This window comes from Monodelphis domestica, chromosome 2 (assembly GCF_027887165.1).
Source record: "Monodelphis domestica isolate mMonDom1 chromosome 2, mMonDom1.pri, whole genome shotgun sequence".
NCBI lineage: Eukaryota > Metazoa > Chordata > Mammalia > Didelphimorphia > Didelphidae > Monodelphis > Monodelphis domestica.
The window spans coordinates 404,266,976-404,281,925 of NC_077228.1; the positions used below are offsets into that span (position 1 = coordinate 404,266,976).

The following is a 14,950-nucleotide window of genomic DNA, read 5'->3' on the forward strand; positions in this document are numbered from 1 at the left end:
ACAATTCTGAATAGGCAGTCATCCTCCCCCATGACTCCACCTGCATATAAAAGCCTTCTAAATCACTGGATTCTGTATATGTGCAACCTGCCATCCTGAACCTGTAAAAATGCATTGAATTGAATCAGGTGTTTGCCACAGAAAGAATGGGGAGGAGGTGATTTTTAATCTCTGCGGCCCAAGAAGATCACCTACAAAGCACAGAGAAGGGGTGCTCTGCCCCACAGAGATCACAGCCGGATCTACAGAGGACACTGTCCAACAAACTCCTTCCAGGGCTACAGACGCTGCCACAACGCAGGCCTTCAGTGTCCCAGGCAGGGCTATAACTCTTCTGATTGCCGACAGGGCGGCCTTTCAAGTCCAGACCCAAAGCACTTACCGATCCTATAAAATAACTACAACGGAGAGATTTTAATCCCCCAACAATTTACAGCAGGGAGTGTGCGTGTCTACAGAGCCCTAATGAAGGCTATTATTTGAAGGCACTCTTGCTTAGAAACAGTGTATTCTAGGCATGGCAGGGTGTCCGAGTCAGGGCTCCAACAGCCTCCTAGGCCGTTAAGAAAGCCTTATTTACTAGCTGAAGCCGCTGCGGATCAGAGCACCATTAGTGATGGTGCATCCCCTCCCTCTTCAGGGACAAGCCTGGAAGTCAAGAGACATGCGTAGCCTCATGGGCTGCCTCGGAGAGGGAGCTGCATCATCGGTGATTCATGCTAAAGCTCGGCCCCCTTGAGCATCGCAACACAGGCAACGTCTGAGGCAGGAAGAGGCCTGAGCAAGTTGTGTCACATGAATATACAGGGAATCTATGAAGCTATCTCATTTCCAAGGCCTGTAGGCAAAGGAAAGTGACAAAGCAATTATTTTTACAAGACTAGCTCTCTCTTTTCCATGTGACAAGCCTCAAAAAAACCAGACTTACACACACACACACACACACACACACACACACACACACACACACACACACACACACACCCCATACACAACTAGAAGAAGAACTCTCCCACAAGCCAAGACTAAGAAAATGCTGCCTGGTAGAGAGACAGAGAGAGAGAGAGGGAAGAAGACAGGGGAGCACACTGATGTCAGGAAGAGGACCAGATTCCAACGCGCTTGTAGCCTGAGCCTCAACAGAGACAGTGCATGAAGAGCGCCATCACTGGGAGTTCCTACTGGGAGTGTGTGTGTGAGGATAACATAAATTATATGTGAGAGGGAGAATCAGTGTAATATATTAAAGCACTTTAAAAAACTCCAAGTCTCCTATGAATCATCTAATACTTTTAATCGACTCCTTCTAAACGAATTACCACGCTGCGAAGGAAAGCCTCACTGGATGCCACCCTGCCGTGGGGTTGGATTTCAATTCCACCACAGAAAATACCTCTGGTTTCATCCTGTTCTCTATCCTTCCATCTAAGTCCAAAGGACTTCTCCTAATCCTCATTTGCATTACCACTACCACCACTACTATAGTAGTAGTAGTAGTAGTAGTAGTAGTAGTAGTAGTAGTAGTAGTAGTAGTAGTTGTGTGTGTGTGAATGTAAGTATATTCTTCTTCTATTACTGCTGCTGCTGCTGCTGCTGATGTTACTGCCACTGCTACTACCAAAATACTTCACCTAACTCTTGTTTTTAATGACCTTGTTGGGTGGGAGGAAAATTTAAGGCATACCAGAATAGATTTGGTTTTTTTCTTTTTCCTTTTTCTTTAAAGTCCCTCAATAAAGTGTATTCTCAGTGCTTACCTCACAGTAAGTAGTTAATAAATGTTTATTATTAAATTGACATGAAAAGGAAAAGGAAAAGGAAAAATGTTTTAAGAGTTGCTGATTTGATTGCTGTTTTGCAGTTTCAATCATATCTGACTCTGTGATCGTATTTGGGACTGAAGAGGTTTGTCATTTCCTTCTACATCATTTTACAGATGAGGAAAAACTGAGGCAAAAGAGGCAAATGACTTGCCCAAGATCACACAGCTAGTAAATGTGTGAGGTCATATTTGAACACAGGAAGATGAATCTTCCTGATTTCAGGCCTAGCATTCAATCCACTGAGCCACCTAGCTATCCAACACTAAGAATAGTAAACAAAATTGTCTCTAAATGAAGCAGAACTCAGAAAATTGAAACTGAAAAAAAAATGTAGGATCTATCTGTTGGGAATTTCAGCCATCAAATAATAATAAATTCAGGGCCACTCCTGAAATCTATCCAAGTGTCTTGGGGGTTCTTGGGACTATGTTAAGAAGCTCTTGATCAAAGGTTATATCTGATATTTTTAGGATTAAAGCAAAAAAAAAAAAAAACAAAGGCCCTAGATGTCATCTGTAGTCCAATCTCCTCATTTTATAAAAAAAAAAAAAAAAAAACCAAACCCAGGAATGTGAAGTGCATTTACCTCAGAGTAGCTAATAGTTCAATCAGAATTCAAACATAGGCCCCAACTCTAAATCCTATACTTTTTCTACCATACCAAAACAACATATACTTCTTCCTTTATGGAATTTTTAAGACACTTAATATGGCACAAAATTTAGAATAAGTTTACAAGAAAAAACGTAACAATTGAAAGGAAAAGAATGGTTACTTTTGAAGGTCAAGCAATCTATTCTATTCCCATTCTTTCACTATATTATTCCCTTAAACTAATGAAAAGTGATGAGAATCAACCTATTGATAAAAATTGCTAGAAAAATAAATTTTACAACCTTCTTTGGCAACCATCTTGTCAAGTTGCAAAATGAAGGTTAAGAAAGGAGTTAGTTATTGGAACTTGAGTAATCATCAGAGAATACCTGGTCTCTCGGCCTCTGAATAATCATACCACAGACATCTACATGACTAAATGTCTCAATTAGTTTTCCTTTCTATAGGATTTAAAAAAAATAAATAACTGAATCATTTCTAGGCTATTACATGCTACTAAAATGTAGGGAAGAATATATCAGTTTTTCAAAAAGTCGCTGCATTATAAAAAACGGAACCTTTGGATTCTACTCTTGATTAAAAGACTGGCAAAAGAAACCACATTATCAGCAATATCAACCTCTGAATATTAATGAACAGTAATACTATAATACTGTGTAGTAAAAAAATATAAAGTATAGTAATGAAAAAAGGGAAAGTTTAAGGTCTCAAGATATTATTTATGTTCCAAAGAAATCTCTTCATAAAAGGGTTTTGTAAAAGGTTGTCTTTTTAAAATTTCTCCTGAAAAGATTCCCATTTCTATAAAGCACAGAATTGAACACTGTTATTTTTTAGTTTGAAATTGAAATTTATTCTAAAAAGCAAATACCTGGTAATGTCTTCAGTCAGTTGGGAAGGATCAGGAGGATAAAATTTCACATTAAAGGTGAATATCCAGGGAAGATCTGTAAAGATTAAATAACAAATTTACTCACAATGTAAACAAGATGACACATTTCCTTTCATGACTTCTAAAGAGAAAAGGCAAAAGTCCTCTTTAAAAAGTCAGTTGTGAACATAATTTTTAAAAATTAAGCTAAAATATAAGTATCACTTTAAAAAAGTCTAAGAATCAAACAAGAAAAAACAGCCATACATGGAATAATATCATTAGTAACTATGTGTATGAGGCACTGATTTGTTAGGTGACTACTACAGTGTGTCAGGCATAGATTTAATTTAAGTACCTTTTTGTGTAAGGTATTGATTTATTAAGTATCTTCTCTATGTGTCAGGCATTAGAAATACAAAAAAAAAGCTAAGAAAATAAAAGGTTTGTTTTCAAAGAACTCAGTTCAATTGGGGAGATAGCATGGAAAAAAACAGATGTATATAACTCATGTATATAAACACACATATACATAAACACATGTATATACAAATAGAAAGACAGATTGCCTATCTAGCCATCCATCCATCCATCTTTCTATCCATCCAACCATCCACCAATCCATCTATCCATACATCCACTTACCATACATCCACCTATCTATCTATCTATCCATTCATCAATCTATCCACTTATCCATGCCATCCATACATCTGATTTTGGTTGGGATTTGAAAGAAGCACAGGAGGTCTGGTGACTCAGATGAGAGAGAAAATTCCAGGTATGGTAAAAAAAAATGTCCCTCGTTGGGATTCTCATGTGAGGAAGAGCCAGGAGGCCAGACGCTGTATGTATGTGGCAGTTGTATAAAATGACTGGAAAGTTGGGAAGGGGCCACATTAAGAAGTATGTGACTATAGCCAAGATCATAAAGGACAAGCCAGGAAGGTGCTAAAGATCATGGAAAACTAACAGTGGCTGGCCACTAGGATCAACTTTAGATAGTTGATTTCGGATAATTTTAAAAGTCCACATGAAAAAAGGGAATCACAAACTATGTCATAAAGACAAAAAGTGAGAGGTCAAGCCCTGAATTTAGATATCATCAGGGAGGCCTTTTGGGCTGGAACATGGTTGGTGATAGTTTCTTTCCCTCTTAATATCTCTACAGTAAACAGATATTCAAAATCATCCCACTGATATTGAGTTGTGCTCAAGGGCTGGATGATTTTCCTTTATGAAAAAAGAAAAGACCACTGCAGTGTCTATGTGAGGCCCATCCAAGAACTTTAGCTGGGGGTATTTGGATAAAAGGAATCCCTTATTCAGTCTATTTCCTCTGCCCTCCATGGTCCATCCACCCACACTCCCAAGGTCAACATCAAAGACAACTTGAAGAGTAAAGGAAATTAAAACAGGCAGTAAGTGGGGGAGGAGACACGTTTACACTCCTTTCATCCTGAGAGTAGGAGCTTCCTGATATGCTGGAATGAATTACTGGTGTTGGGGTGGATGGTGAGCTTAGTCAGAAAGTCACAGAGGTTTACCTGCACCAAGATAGCTGACATCAAAAAGTCAATGTGCCTGCCAATAGGCAATATGTGTAAAAAAGTCTACCAAAGGTGCAAGAACCTTTGGGAATCCCCTCCCCATATCTATTTAAGACCAGCAATGGATATACAAGAGAAATAACAGAGAGACAGACATAAATAGGGGCAACAGGAGAATCTAAGGCAGAAATTAAGACACAAATTCAATGGGAATAAATGCAAAAACTCATCCAATGAGCTATGAGAAATTTTAGGAAAGGGAAATATCATATCAGAATTAAAATTATTGTTCATACCTTTTCCTGGTGCAGAAGTAACCTAATCAGAGTAGATAATTAATTATACTCAAACTGCTATATTTCAATATTCTATAGGACTAGGTTGGGAGCACCAGAATTATGGTGGTTGCAATGGAAATGTAAAGAAGATGCAAGACAAATTGCTAAGGCAGAATCCACAAAGAGCAGGTATAAGAGGGAAATGTCATATAGTGAAAATAAGGCAAGATTTTGAGTCAGAGTACTTGGGTTCAAAACCTAGCTCTGTCATCAATTACTTATATGACCATTTCTAGGACTATTTCTTCATTTGTAAAATGAGGTTATTGGAAAAGGGCATGTTTTCTAGGGTTCCTTCAAGTTCTAAATCTGCAATCTTGAAAACATATGATTTATCACTTGTTTATTTGGGTATATGATTTGGGGGTTTGGTTTTATAAGTTTATTCTCTTATAAAAATGATTAATATGAAAATATGTTTTCAGTGATAACACATGTATAACCCATTGGAAATTCTTAACTCCTGGAGGTGGGAGGGAGAAAAAAGGAATCATGTAAGAAAACCTATGCATAAATGTGTTCTTGGAATAAAAGATAAAAAAACAAATCTGCAATCTTTTACTAGGGCTTGGAAAATTATTACATGTTTTGGGGAGGAACAATGAGAGAGAATAAACTCTCATAAAGTTTCATAGATTACAGTTTTAGATTTGGAAGGAATCTTAAGGATGTCTTTCCCAATAGCCTTATTTTAAAGATAAGGAGACGGAGGTCCATGGAAGTTATATTTTCCCAAAGTCACTCAAGGAGTAAGTGACAGGAAGGTGGAATTTGACCCTAGGTCCTCTATTCTAGGAGCCCTGTCTCCAAGGTCCATGGTTTGCATTACAGGAAAGGTGATAGTCATATCAACAGAAAGTCAGGAAGGGAGAGAAGGAGGATAAAAGGTTGGGATGAGATTTGAACAAAAGTTCAATTAAAGACACTCAAGTTCAAAACACCATCCAGGTATCCAACAAGCATTTGATTGAATTTCTTCAAAGAACTCAGTGCTAGAGATACCAATTTGAGACATACCTGCATAGAGATGGTAACTGGGGTTTGGTACAGTGAAAAGAGCACTGACTTTGAAGTGAGAAGCCCTAGGTCCAAATCTTTGCTCTGTTACTCCCAGGTGAACCAGGAGCAAGTCCCTTTACCTCCCTAGCCCCATTTCTCCACCTGTAAAAAAAAGTCAAACTAAACAGCCTCTCCTTGAAGCTTGAGACATGGGATTTTGTATCCCAGCAATAAGGCCCCCATCCCTCATAGAAATAGATGACTTTGTGTAGAAAGAACAAAAAGAGAGAAGATACACATTAAAGGAGGGGAGGTATGGGGCAGCTAGAGGGATATGGGAAGTCCTGAGTTCAAGTCTGCTCAGATACTTCCTTGCTGTGTGACCTGGAGCAAGTCACTTAAATCCCACTGCCTAGCTCTTACCATTCTTCTACCTTGGAATCAATAACTAATATTGATTCCAAGGTGGAAGATAAGATTTTTTTTAATAAAATAAAATTAAAGGAGGGGAGGTTGAGGAACTAATAAAGGAATGAGAATGAGAGAAGGGGGTGCCATGAGAATAACTATCATGTAATCAAACGGGGAAGAAAATATCTCTAAGAGAACCAGAGATCTAAAAACTCCAGAATGATCAAGGATCATAATGGCTGGAGGAGAAAATTATTAACTACAAGCATCAAGTATAATTGTTAATTCAATAAGAGGTGCCAAATCTGATATCACTGTCAACAAAAGAATTGCTCAATACACCTCAAAAAGGTAAAATATGAATGGGGGGAGCAGAGGAAAATGAGAGTGATTAAACAAAGCGGGTGACTTCATGGGTTGAGTAATAGCTAAATAGAAAAACTAGTCAGAGTTTAGAAAAGGAGCCAAGAGCATAAGAAAGATGACACTGAGGAGCTGGTCAGCTTTCGTGGGAAGGGAAGCAATCTGGAAATAAGCCAGAAAGTGACTAAAGTGATCAGGTACCGACTAGAATGTGAGTGTGTGTATTGATTGCATTTTCAGTGAGTGGAGTAAAGACAGAGCAAGAGCCACTCAGATTTGATAGTTCTGGAGCTTTCCTTGAAGACAATGGGAAGGTTTTCAAGCATCAGGAAGGAAGGATAAAGGAAAGTCAGGTTTTGAAGAGTAGTAACAAATTTCAGTTAATCAAAAAACATTCGATAAGTGTTTAATATTTACCAGACACTGTGTGTGCTCAGCATAACTGAAAGTCAAAAATACTTTTCTTATCCTCAAAGAATTCCCATTCTAACGGGGTATTTGATGGGCAGAACTATGCACAATGGTTAGAAATTTCAGTTCAGTATATAAGGCAACCTTTGCTAATCATTGTTGTTTAGTCATTTTTCAGTCATGTCTGACTCTTCATGACCCCTTTCTGGGCTTTTCTTGGCAAAGATACAGAAGTGGTTTGCCATGTCCTACGCTAGCTCATTTTACAGATAAGGAAACTAAGGCAAGCAGGGTTAAGTGACCTGTCCAAAGTTACAAATTCAGTAGGCATGTGAGGGCAGATTTGAATCCAGGTCTTCTTGACTCTGGGTCTGGGACTCCATCCATCGTACCACCTAAGTGCTCCTTCCTAATCATTAGTTGTCCAAAGGTGAAACAGACTATGTAGGAGGCACAGCAACAAGACACTCATGACTGGAAATCTTTTGAGTACAGGCTGGATGTCCCCCTATCAGAGATATTACAGAGAGAAATCCTGCTCAGGGTAGAAGGTACTAGATGTCCATAGCAGCAGAGAAGACATACTCTAAAGAAAACATCCATCCCTGCTTGCAAAGTGTCTAGCAATAATCAATCAGAGCTGAAAATCGAAAACCTACCAGGTATCAAGAAGATACTTCTAAAACTTAAAAGGGGGTGGGGGGGCACAGCAGGGTGAATCAGTGGATGGAGAGGCAGGCCTAGAGATGGGAGATCCTATATTCAAATCTGGCCTCAAGACACTTCCTAGCTGTGTGACCCTGGGTAAGTCACTTAACCTCCATTGACCAGCCCTTACCTCTCTTTTGTCTTGGAACCAATACACAATGTTGATTCTAAGATGGATGGGAAGGGTTTTTTGTTTGTTTGTTTGTTTTTTACAAATAAATAAATAAATGAAGCAGAACAAAACTTAAAAGTGACTTAATGGTATAAAAATGTTCCTTGAGTATGCAAACATCTCATAATTAGAAAAATGATGATGTCAGCATACCTACACACCTAACACACAAAACGTGTTTCAAAAGTTATGTACAGTAAAGACTCATTAATTTCTCTTTCAACAACTGAAACTTAGTATTAATTCAGACAGGGATTGAACAAACATTTACTTTGATACTAATTATGATTAAAATGTTTACTAATAAAAATAATTGAATGAAACAGGATGACAAGAGGATTAATGAAACCCATTTGTTCTCCACAGTAGCTTTAAGCACACCAAACTTCAGAATCATCCTTTTATTTAAAAAAAATGATGCAACTCCCAAATCATTCTTGTCTTTTCACTAAAGTAGGTCTCCTATTTATCTAAAAATCACAGGGGCAGTCCTGAAGCTCTTTTTTATCTTCAACAGTAGATCATTTCTTTAATGACTAGTCTAGAGAAATTAATAGTTCCAATTTAATCTTGACATTCATTGAGTGAGTATGAGTTATTAAAATATGATCATCATGGAACCTATGAGACTCTAAACATGCAAATCTTTCTTCATTTCTTACTTTCAATGGGCAAGTCACCATATTTAATTGTTAGTGAATTAATCAAGTGATAAAAATATTCTGGAAATTAATTAAGCATCTTTGTAGACTACAGCAGAGACTAGGCAAAACCCTTAACTTCTCAGTGCTTTAGACTTGTGGTGTCAAACTCAAGTAGAAACAAGAGCAACTAAACTGTGGATCTCTGTGGGTACATACTTAGAAAATCATATCTATCCCTGCTTTACTGCATTTTTATTTATTATGCCAATTGTTAAGTTTGGTTAAACTTTAATATGATTGGAAGACATTCAAAAGTGTTGTTAGTGGCACTTCTGATATCTCGGCTCTGAACAACTGTATATGACTGTTAAAACTGTAAAAGACTATACTGATCTGCATTAACAGAAGGACTTTCTTCACCTGAGAACCCCAAATACAAGTGGAATCACAGGTCTAGTGTCTATCCTAAATTCTATTCCTATGGAAATTGGCTGATTATGGGGTAGGAATCTTTTTTAATCCCTTTAAGGTTAAATATAAAGCCAGCTTTTCCTTTTAAGTTAATCCCCCCCCCCTTGATAGTAGGGGAGAATAATGGAAGGAGGTGGAATATAAATATAGCACTTTGAAAATAAATACCAAGCAAAATCCTTCAAAATGTGAAGTAATGATTTTAATTCCCTAATGCCATTATCAAAATAATAAAACATTGTAAATGGCTGAAATATAGTATGGGTCGAGACTCCCATAGTATGAGAAGTATAGTATAAAGCATATATACTACAAATGAAATATAATCTGTAGTATAAAGCATATATACTGCATACAGTAATATATAATCTATAGAAATATGGTATACATAGTAATATAAAGTGTATATAGTCAATGAAGTATATATACTCTGCAAATCTATAATCCACATATACCTATATCTATAATTTATATCTAAATATATAAATCTAGATATATATAGATCTGTACATATAGAGTATAAAGACGTGTAGTTAAAGAGTTCTGGAGTCAAATGATTTGGATTCAAATTTTCCTCTTCTCCTAATCCTTATGTGAACCTTGAACAGATTACATAAACCTCGAGTTTGATTTCCTCCTCCATAAAATGAGGTGGGATGAACTAGATAACTTCTGAGATCCCTTCCAGCACCAAATTTCTGATTTGGGTTCTAGTTCAGTCATTCCCTGGCTGTGTGACTTTGAGCAAGTTATTCAACCTCAGTGGTTCTCTGCTTCCTTACTGACAAAGAAAAGGTTGTGCTGGATCATCTCTAAATTCTCTTTCTTGTCTAAAAATCTAAGTCATTGCTTCCTAGCTCTATTAGGGCTAACAGACTAGTTCCTTTCCACTTATATACTAGCCCCTAACATGGACCCTTAAATCTGTTTCCTGATTAATTCACCAAGTTACCAAACACAATTTTCAGTATAGACATCACTACTGCATACAGGTAAAAGAGTCCAAAGACCCTAGGTTTCCTTCCCCTTTTGCCATTGAGGCAGAATTAGATCTGCTCTCTCAGTAGGCCACAGCATCCTTTAAGGGAATGTAAGATCAAAATGAAAACAGCTATTCTGTAAACATTGGCCTGATGCAAAACCCTAATAATGGCTAGGAACACAATCTCCTTGCCTCATCAAACAACAGCCACAACCTTCAAGGGAGCAGCCTCTTCTCTCCTTCACAAGATTGGATTTTTCTAACCAAGTAACAAAATGGAAAAAAAAATGTAATAGAAAAGGCAAATTTAGAATCCACAGTTATAACAAAAATTTTTTTTTAAGAATGGGGGGATAAAAACAACATTTTTCTAGGCTGTAACCTAATTTTCATCTATGAAATCTGGATGGATGCATGCTCAAACCCAAACTACAACCAGTTGATAGGAGCTAAAAAGGCTGCTATCAGAACAAAAAAAAAGGATAAAGATAACAATATATGATCCTGAATTTAACAAAAACATGCATTTTCTATATTTGCTCTTCTTTATCAGTTTCACTGATGGAGCTCTCCCACAAAAAATGTAATTGCTTTTTTGTCACATTTACACATGAGAGTAAGCTTGAGCTCTTACACTAAAATGGAATTTGTTCATTTCATTCACTGAAATTCCAGTGTCATTCCTAATCACTGGGCCTCTTCTCATCTAAAGAATCTTGTCTTTGAGAATTAAAGGGTAATTCATTAAAGAATGCTTCTTCCTAAGCAAACTCCAGACTGGAAACAAGTTGATATTTTCAATAGATGAATCATGTCTACACAGACTTGAAAATCACATGAAGAAAGGGGCTTTAAAGAGGTTGTTCTTCTCCCTTTCACTAAAGATGTTGGATTATAAATTCATGCCTTGTTTTCCCCATAAGCCACATTCCTGGAAAGAATCTTAGTTTTTTGAATTAGAACATAATGAGAGTCCATGAAATAGAAGTCTTTTTCAATAACCAGAAAGCCTTCATTTAGTTGTGACAGATTTATTACAAAAACTCTATTCCAATGACATCAATTAGTTACTAAAGCTTTAAAAAAAAATAACACTAAGTTAAAAAGTTGTTGCCTATAAACATATATATACAACTAGGAAAATTTTCTTAGATGGGAGGACACATTTCCTGTTCATTTTTTCATTCTGACAACAGGCTTTTGGGCCATCAGAAAACACCTAGATCCAACAGTTCTAAGATATGCGGGAATTATGGTATAATTCCAAGGGCAAAACTAATATAATTCTTGAGGCTCATGAGTTCTGGGCTGTAATGGGAAAATAAGTCAATCAAGTGCTCACACTTAGGCCAGGCTATTATTTTTTATTAGGTGCCAAGGGCTGCACATATTCACCACACCTCCCATTTGTTCAATATTAATTTTTAATTCTTGAGATAAGTGTCTCTCAACAGTCACAATAAAAATATTGATATTAAAAATATGGGAGTGACTTGGTTCATTGAGGAAATATTTCTAGAAGGAATATAAGGAAAGTTTCCAAAATTTACTCTGCCCACAGTAATACAACAAATATTTAAAGGTTGGTTGTTAGAGATTTAAAATGGGAATGTACATGAAAATAATGACATTGTAAGTATCTTGAGGGACAGATGATTTGTTCTAGAAAAAATTTTGCTCCTGACAGGGCTGTTTCCAACATATTAGCCAGACAGAAAGGTCCAGCATTTGAGGCTTCTTATTACCTCAAAAACACTTCAGAAGCAACATAAGACACATTCTTAATGAGGGGAGGGAGCAAAACCCAAGATTATACAATTAACATGATTCACGGCATCCCTACTAGGGAGTCAGATTCATCCTATCCATACTGGAGAGTCACTGTCTAAGACACATAAAGGTTAGTTTGTGTCTTTCTACTATTTATAGGTCATTTCCATAATTGGGCTCCCAGATCTGGAATAGTATGTGGATTAAAGAGAAGGTTAAAAATAAGGAGCAAGATCTTAAAAGTTCAGTAACACCCCTCAACAACTAAAATATTTTCTCTTGGGTGGTGATAAGGCTGATCCCCAAGATGAAATGTAACACTGCTGTACAATTTCGCTTTTTCAAACTCTTCATGAACTTAGTGTTTCCCTGTCCACATTTTTTAAGTCATTCATTACTTTCCTTTACCTTGTCTCTGTACCACCAATTGTCGCAACAGTAGATTACAGTTAAGACTGCAATGGCTTGGTCTGTCCTGCATTCCATATCTATATTTCAATTAAATTCAACAAGCATTTATTGTGTCTCTCTTGTGTGCCAGGCACCATGAGTATTAGAGACACAAAGACAAAATAAAAACAGTTCCTGTCCTCATGAACTACCAATAAGAGCTGACATTTAGCTAGCACATTAATGTTTGCAAAGGACTTTACACAATCTCATTTTATTCTAGCAACTTTTGAGAGATGTTATTTTTATCCCCAATTTAACGATGAGGAAACTGAATGTTGGAACATTTAAGTCCTCAGTGTCATAGCTAGTAAGTGTCTGAGGCAAGGTTCAAATTCAGATCTTTCTAAATTTAACCATATCTACCATACCTAGCTCATGCTCAGCATCACATTTCCTATAGGCATTATCCCAGATCATTTGATTTTCACAAAAATATCCCTCTTATTTATTTATTCTTTTAAGCTCTAGGATGGGAAATAATTTTGGTAGGAAAGAATTTAAACAAAAATTCCACTATTGTTAATGAGATAATACTAGAATATTCTAAGTCTGAAACAAAAATGATAATCCATAGAATTATGAATTTTAGATTGACATTTAAAAAAGAATATTGGCAATTTTCACCTCAGTAAAAATGATATTACTGAACTCCATGACATATACATCTAAAATTGGGGAGTAAAGGGGTGCAGAGAGCATAAAGAAGATAAATAAATGGATGGATGGATGGTTAGATGAATGGATAGATATAGACAGAGACACACACAGAGAGACACAACTAAGCAATGCTATTCTTAATTTTACTCATCTTGTTTTGACTAGTTAAGTCAAGAGTAGTCAAGGAAAATGGAGTTGGTGGGGAGTGTTGGGTGGTAAGGCAAGGCAGCACATTACTCAGGTATATATGAACTTCTTTTAATTTTATGATAAGTCCCTAGAATTTTATAAGGCTAATAATTCAAAGGGGATGTATTTTTCAAACTTTGCCTAAGGCCTTCATCTTGTCCTAGTTCCATCTGGTAGATGTTAGATGTGTCACTGAAAAACAGCTTTAGAGATGACCTTTCAAAATACCTGGATGAGTTAAAAAGGGCTCAAATACTAGGTGCCTCACCTTCAGTCTCAGTCAGTGTGGTCACCAACAACCACTTTTCATCTAGATGAGAGAGACGAGAGAGAGAGAGAGAGAGAGAGAGAGAGAGAGAGAGAGAGAGAGAGAGAGAGAGAGAGAGAGAGAGAGAGAGAGAGAGAGAGAGAGAGAGACAGAGAGAGAGAGACAGAGAGACAGAGACAGAGAGACAGAGACAGACAGAGACAGAGACAGAGAGACAGAGAGAGAGACAGACAGAGACAGACAGAGACAGACAGACAGAGACAGAGAGAGAGACAGACAGACAGACAGACAGACAGACAGACAGAGACAGACAGACAGAGAGAGACAGACAGACAGAGACAGAGAGAGACAGAGAGAGACAGAGACAGAGACAGAGAGACAGAGAGAGAGCCAGAGACAGGGAGACAGATGGGAGGGTGGTGGCACATGCCTTGTTATCTTCCACTTGAGGGAAAATAGGTACAAATCTTTCTCTTATTTAGGTCCCCAAAACATTCTTTACTATAGTATTTTCTGAATTCCTTAAGAGAACTTTTTGAATGGGTTCTGTGAATGTGTCAGGGCTCTCTCTAGGCAGCTTGCATATAAATACTTTGAATTATTTACAATTTACAGGCAAGGCGTAATGGGGTTAAGAACAGAAAGAACACAAGATTAGGAAAAAAGGAGACATGGGCTCTTAATTGTTCTTTGCCTTTAATGAGCTGTATGACTAAAAATTTTATTTAACTTCTCTGCCTCAATTTTCACACATGTAAAATGAAAGCACTGGACTATAAATTCCCTTGTTAGACTAAAATGGATTTTAAGTTCATTTAAAAACACATTTTACATGCTAACCCCCATTAGGTTCCTTTTAAAAATCTAGAAATCCCATTATAAAAAGCAAAGATTAGCAGTTTTCTGAACACAATTTACTGTATATTTTGAATCTGGGCTTCTGAGATTTCCATCTGTGTGAAATGGTAATAGTGCCAATGGGAAACAAAATGCACCATCGTTTAGATATGGGGTTGGCAGAGGGCCATTTCTCTGTCATTTCTTTTTATATTTATTTGTTTCAACAAACATTTATTAAGTCCACTATGTAAGTGCTTGCCCCTAGGCATACCATGACTCATTGGAGAGAAAAGACAAGACCCAAGGAACTTGGACACAAATTAGAATATGATCAGAATGTGAATATCATATGTGTATATAATCAAATCTAGATATCATTAGTACCTCTATTTATAGCCATGTATATTTTTTACAT

General features: G+C 36.9%; 1 protein-coding gene across 29 annotated transcripts in view; it reads right to left on the bottom strand.

Annotated features, from left to right (window-relative positions):
• The window catches only part of EPB41L2 (erythrocyte membrane protein band 4.1 like 2), a 273,323-nt gene that overhangs the window by 71,225 nt on the left and 187,148 nt on the right, over positions 1-14,950 (bottom strand). For all 29 annotated transcript variants that reach the window (XM_056818770.1, XM_007484557.3, XM_056818777.1 and 26 more), the window contains one exon: positions 3,310-3,385. In XM_056818770.1, coding sequence (XP_056674748.1) covers positions 3,310-3,385 — 76 coding nt within the window. The remainder of the gene's footprint in view (positions 1-3,309; positions 3,386-14,950) is intronic.